This window comes from Passer montanus, unplaced genomic scaffold (assembly GCF_014805655.1).
Source record: "Passer montanus isolate IOZ18808 unplaced genomic scaffold, ASM1480565v1 scaffold1570, whole genome shotgun sequence".
Lineage (NCBI taxonomy): Eukaryota > Metazoa > Chordata > Aves > Passeriformes > Passeridae > Passer > Passer montanus.
In genome coordinates, this window is record NW_024362828.1 from 1 (window position 1) to 5,771 (window position 5,771).

Genomic DNA, 5,771 nt, shown 5'->3' on the forward strand with positions numbered 1-5,771 from the left:
CCCAAAAATACCCAAAATTACCCAAAAATACCTGGCCAGGTGTGCCCAGGGACCCCAATACCTCCCCAGGTGTGCCCAGGTGTGCCCCAAAAACCCCAAATTTTCACTGAATTTCCCCCAATTTCCTCCGAATTTCCCCCAATTTTTCCCATTTTCCCTCTCCAAGTGCGCCCAGGTGGGTTCCTACCCCTCTCAGGTGTGCCCAGGTGTGCCCAGGTGTGCCCAGGTGCCCCCAAAACCCCCAATTTTCGCCGATTTTCCCCCAATTTTCACCAAATTTCGCCAAATTTTCCCTGTTTTTCACCGAATTTCCCCAATTTTCACCGAATTTCCCCATTTTCCCCTGTCCAGGTGTGCCCAGGTGTGCCCAGGTGCCCCAAAAACCCCAAATTTTCACCGAATTTCCCCCAATTTTCACCGATTTTCCCCCAATTTTCACTGAATTTCCCCATTTTCCCCTCTCCAGGTGTACCCAGGTGTGCCCAGGTGCCCCAAAACCCCCAAATTTTCACCGAATTTTCCCCAATTTTCACTGATTTTCCCCCAATTTTTACTGAATTTCCCCCAATTTCCCCCCAATTTTTCCCATTTTCCCTCTTCAGGTGCCCCCAGGTGTGTTCCTTCCCCTCTCAGGTGTGCCCAGGTGCCCCCAAAATCCCCAATTTCCACCCAATTTCCCCCAATTTTCACCGAATTTCCCCATTTTCCCCTCTCCAGGTGTGCCCAGGTGCCCCCAAAACCTCCAATTTTCACCGAATTTCCCCCAATTTTCACCGAATTTCCCCACCAGGTGTGCCCAGGTGTGCCCAGGTGCCCCCAAAACCCCCAATTTTCACAGAAAATTTTCCCCAATTTTCACCGATTTTCCCCCAATTTTGTGTGCCCAGGTGTGCCTCGAGCGTGGTGTGCTCGCTGAAGCTGTACTGGTTGTAGCCGCCCAGGTCCCCCCTGAAGTAGTAGCGCCCCCCGAGCTCGGCGCTGAGGGGGGGTCCCAGCTCCAGGGAGCAGTCGCGCACCCCGGGGTCCCCGAGGAGCCGCGCGCGCCCGGCGAAGCTCTCGTGCACGGCGCCGGGCCGGGAGCGCGCCACCACGGGCGGGTAGTTCTTGGGGTAGGGGCTGCCGAAGTACCAGAGCCCCTGCACCGAGCCCGGCCGCAGCTCCTCGGGGTACGAGAAGCGGCACGGGATGGAGGCGCACGAGCCCGCCAGCCCCGCCACCGCCGGCGGCATCCAGGCGGCCCACGAGGCGGCCGCGATCCCTGCGGAAAAAACGGGAAAATCGGGAAAAATGGGGGAAAAAAAATATTTGGGGTGAAATGATGGGGGTTTGGGGGCGGTATGTGGCTGGAAATGGGAGTTTTGGGGTGTTTTGGGGGAGTTTAGGGGGTCAGGAGGCAGCCAGGGTTCCTGGGAGTTTGGGAAAAAATGGGGAAAATTCGGAAAAATGGAAATATTGGGGGTTTGGGGTGAAGTGATGGGGGTTTGGGGGCGGTATGTGGCTGGAAATGGGAGTTTTAGGGGTGTTTTGGGAGGGTTTCAGGGGGTTTAGGGGGTCAGGAGGGTCCTGAAATTCCTGGGATTTTGGGAAAAATGGGGAAAATTTGGAAAAATGGAAATATTGGGGTTCTGGGGAAAAATGGGAAAAAGTTTTAAAAAAGTGGGAAAAAGTTCGATTTGGGGTGGGTTCGGTGGGGTTTGGGGGCGGTATGTGGCTGAAAATGGAGTTTTTTGGGGAGTTTAGGGGTCCTCGAGGAGGTGGGGATGGTCCTCAGGTTCCTGGGAGTTTGGGAAAAAATGGGGAAAAAGAGGAAAAATTGAGATATTCGGGGTTTTGGGGTGGATTCCGTGGGATTTGGGGTTGTTATATGGCAAAACCCGGGAGTTTTAGGGGTGTTTTGGGGAGGGTTTTGGGGGTTTTGGGGGGGTTTAGGAGTCCTGAAAGGGGTCAGGAGGGTCCTGAGATTCCTGGGATTTTGTGAAAAATGGGGAAAATGGGAAAAAATGGAAATGTTGGGGTTTGGGGTGGAATGATGCGGATTTGGGGTGGGTTTGGGGCGGGTTCAGGGGGTTCGGGGTACGAGAAGCGGCACGGGATGGAGGCACTGGCATGAAACCAGTACAAACCAGTATAAACCAGTAAAAACCAGTAAAAAAACGGTATAAACCAGTCCAAACCAGTATAAACCAATTCCAACCAGTCCAGACCAGTACAAACAATCCAGTATAAACCAGTATAAACTGGTCCAGACTAGTATAAACCAGTCCAAACCAGTAACCCTAACCCTCAAACCAGTCCAGACCAGTCCAAACCAGTATAAACCAGTATAAACCAGTATAAACCAGTATAAACCAGTATAAACCAGTATAAACCAGTCCAAACCGGTTCAAACCAGTAACCCCAACACACAAACCAATACAAACCAGTAACACCAGCCCTCAAACCAGTACAAACCAGTATAAACCAGTAACCCCAAACCAGTATAAACCAGTATAAGCCGGTACAAACCTGTACAAACCAGTAGCCCCAACACACAAACCAGTACAAACCAGTAAGGAAAACCCCAAACCAGTACAAACCAGTAACCCCAAATCCCCTCCCAGTCCAAACCAGTGACCCCAGCCCCCAAACCAGTCCAAACCTGTCCAAACCAGTCCAAACCAGTATAAACCAGTACAAACCAGTGACCCCAGTACCTGGCGGCAGCAGCAGCAGCAGCAGCAGCGGGGGGCGGCTCATGGCGGCTCTGGGGACAGGGGGACAGCGAGGTCAGACCAGTATGGACCAGTATAAACCAGTACAGACCAGTACAGACCAGTACAACCAGTATAAACCAGTATAACCAGTATAAACCAGTTTAAACCAGTATAAGCCGGTATAAACCCGTACAGGGACAGCTGGGGACAGGGGGACAGCGAGGTCAGACCAGTATGGACCAGTATAAACCAGTACAGACCAGTATAACCAGTACAACCAGTATAAACCAGTATAACCAGTATAGCCAATACCAACCAGCATAAACCAGTACAAACCAGTACAGGGACAGCTGGGGACAGCAGGGCCAGACCAGTACAGACCAGTACAAACCAGTACAGACCAGTATAAACCAGTATAACCACTATAAACCAGTATAACCAGTATAACCAATACCAACCAGTATAAACCAGTACAGGGACAGCTGGGGACAGCAGGGCCAGACCAGTACAGACCAGTACAAACCAGTATAACACAGTGTCCCTGTCCCAGTGTGCCCCAGTCCCTCCCAGTCCCTCCCAGTTCCCCTGTCCCAGTGTCCCCAGTGTCCCCAGTCCCTCCCAGTCCCTCCCAGTTCCCCTGTCCCCAGCTGTCCCCAACTGTCCCCAGTCCCCCCCAGTCCCTCCCTGGAATTTTTTGGGGCTGTTGAGGAATGTTTTAGGTTTTAAAGGAGATTTTGGGGGAAAAATCAGGAATTTTTGGGGGTTCCGGGAATTTTGGGGGTCCCCGGAATTTTGGGGGGGGGTCCTGAGGGGGTTTTGGGGGGAAATCCCCGGATTTTGGGGGTTTTAAATGATTTTTTTGGGGTTTAAATGAGTTTTTATGAGGTTTAAAGGAGATTTTTAGGGGTTTTTCTGGGGGAAAATCCAGGAAATTTTGGGGTTCCGGGAATTTTGGGGGTCCTCGAAATTTTGGGGGGGTCCCGAGGGGGTTTTGGGGGGAAATTTCCCCGGATTTTGGGGGAAATTTCCCCGAATTTTGGGGAAATTTCCAGGAATTTGGGGGTATTTTGAGGAATTTTGGGGGTTTTAAAGGAGATTTTCGCGGGAAAATCCAGAATTTTGTGAGTTCCGGGAATTTTTGGGGTCCCCGGAATTTTGGGGGGTGCCGAGGAGGTTTTGGGGGGAAATCCCCGGAATTTGGGGAAATTTTCCCAGAATTTTGGGATTTTAAAGGATTTTTTTTTATTTTAAAGGAGATTTTCTTGGTGTTTTAAAGTAGGTTTTTGGGGGAAAACCCAGGAAATTTTGGGGGTTCCGGGAATTTTTGGGGTCCTCGGAATTTTGGGGGGTGCCGAGGAGGTTTTGGGGGGAAATCCCCGGAATTTGGGGAAATTTTCCCAGAATTTTGGGATTTTAAAGGATTTTTTTTTATTTTAAAGGAGATTTTCTTGGTGTTTTAAAGTAGGTTTTTGGGGGAAAACCCAGGAAATTTTGGGGGTTCCGGGAATTTTTGGGGTCCTCGGAATTTTGGGGGGGTCCCAAGAAAAGTTTTTTTGGGGGAAAATCCCGGATTTTTGCAGAATTCCCGAGAATTTTGAGGAATTTTAAGGCGTTTTTTGGGTTTTTTAATGAGTTTTTTTTTGGTGGGAAATCCAGAAATTTTTTGGTTTCTGAAATTTTTGGACTCTCCGGAATTTTTGGGAGGGGTCCCGAGGGAGATTTTGGGGAGAGATCCCCAAATTTTGGGACATTTAAAGGAGTTTTTTTTTGGTTTTAAAAGAGATTTTTGGGGGTTCCGGGAGGTTTTTTTTTTTTTGGGAAAAATCCCGCCAGTTTCCCCCATTTTCTCCTTTTTTCCCAATTTTCCCCCAATTTTCCCCAAATTTTGTCCTTTTTGTCTGAAATTTTTCCCAGTTTTTCCCCAATTTTCCCCCAATTTTCCCCAAATTTTGTCCTTTTTGTCTGAATTTTTTCCCAGTTTTTCCCCAATTTTCCCCCAATTTCCCCATTTCCCCTCATTTTCCCCCATTAATTTCCCCATTTCCCCCAAATTCCCCCCAAAATTTTTCCAATTTTCCCAAAATTTTCCCCAATTTTCCCTTTCCCCCGTTTTCCCCCAATTTTCCCCCAATTTTTCCCATTTTTTCACCAATTTTCCCCAATTTTTTGTCACTTCCCCCCAATTTTCCCATTCTTTTCCTTTTCCTTTTCCTTTTCCTTTTCCTTTTCCTTTCCCTTCCCCCCAATTTTCCCCATTTCCCCAATTTTCCCCCAATTTTCCCCCAATTTCCCCTCATTTATTTCCCAATTTTCCCCAAATTCCCCCCAAGTTTTTCCCAATTTTCTCCAAATTCCCCCCAAATTTTTCCCAATTTTCCCGAAATTTCCCCCAATTTTTCCCATTTTTCCCAATTTTTTGCCAGTTCCCCCCAATTTTCCCCAATTTTCTCCTTTTTCTCCCAATTTTTTCCCATCTTTTCCCAATTTTTCCCCAATCTCCCCAAGTTCCCCCTAATTTCCCTCATTTGTTCCGGATTTCCCCCAAATTTTCCCCAATTTTTCCCAATTTTCCCCAAATTTCCCCCAATTTTCCCCAATTTTCTCCTTTTTCTCCCAATTTTTTCCCATCTTTTCCCAATTTTTCCCCAATTTCCCCCAAATTCCCCCCATTTTTCACCATTTTCCCCCAATTTCCCTCTTTTTTCCCATTTTTTTCCCCGATTTCCCCAAATTTTCCCCGGATTTCCCCCCCCACACCATATAAGGCAATGGGCGTGGCCCGAGCCGGAAGTGGGCGTGCCCAGGTGCGCCGGCCCCGCCCACACCTGGCCGATCCAAGATGGCGGCGGCGCTGGGGGCGCTGCTGGCGCTGCTCGGTGGGTGCGGGGCAATTAACGCTAATTAACGCTAATTAACGGCAATCAGCGGGCCGGGGGGCTGATGAGGGGGGTAATTAACGCGGCCCGCCCTAATTAACGGGGTTCCGCGGTAATTAGCGGGGTAATTAAGAGGGTCTGGGGTAGTTAAGGGGGGCTGGGGCAATTAACGGGGTAATTAAGGGGGTTCCGGGGTAATTAG

At 49.2% G+C, this 5,771-nt stretch overlaps 1 protein-coding gene across 1 annotated transcript; it reads right to left on the reverse strand.

Annotated features, from left to right (window-relative positions):
• Positions 1-893: 893 nt before the first annotated feature.
• LOC120499122 (Schwann cell myelin protein-like) lies at positions 894-2,744 on the reverse strand (the record flags this gene model as incomplete). The annotated part of the gene is made up of 2 exons (XM_039702606.1): positions 2,694-2,744; positions 894-1,258 (listed from the first exon to the last, which is right to left on the reverse strand). Coding segments are annotated over exons 1-2 (408 nt in total), but the record flags the coding sequence as incomplete, so codon positions are not given.
• Positions 2,745-5,771: the final 3,027 nt, after the last annotated feature.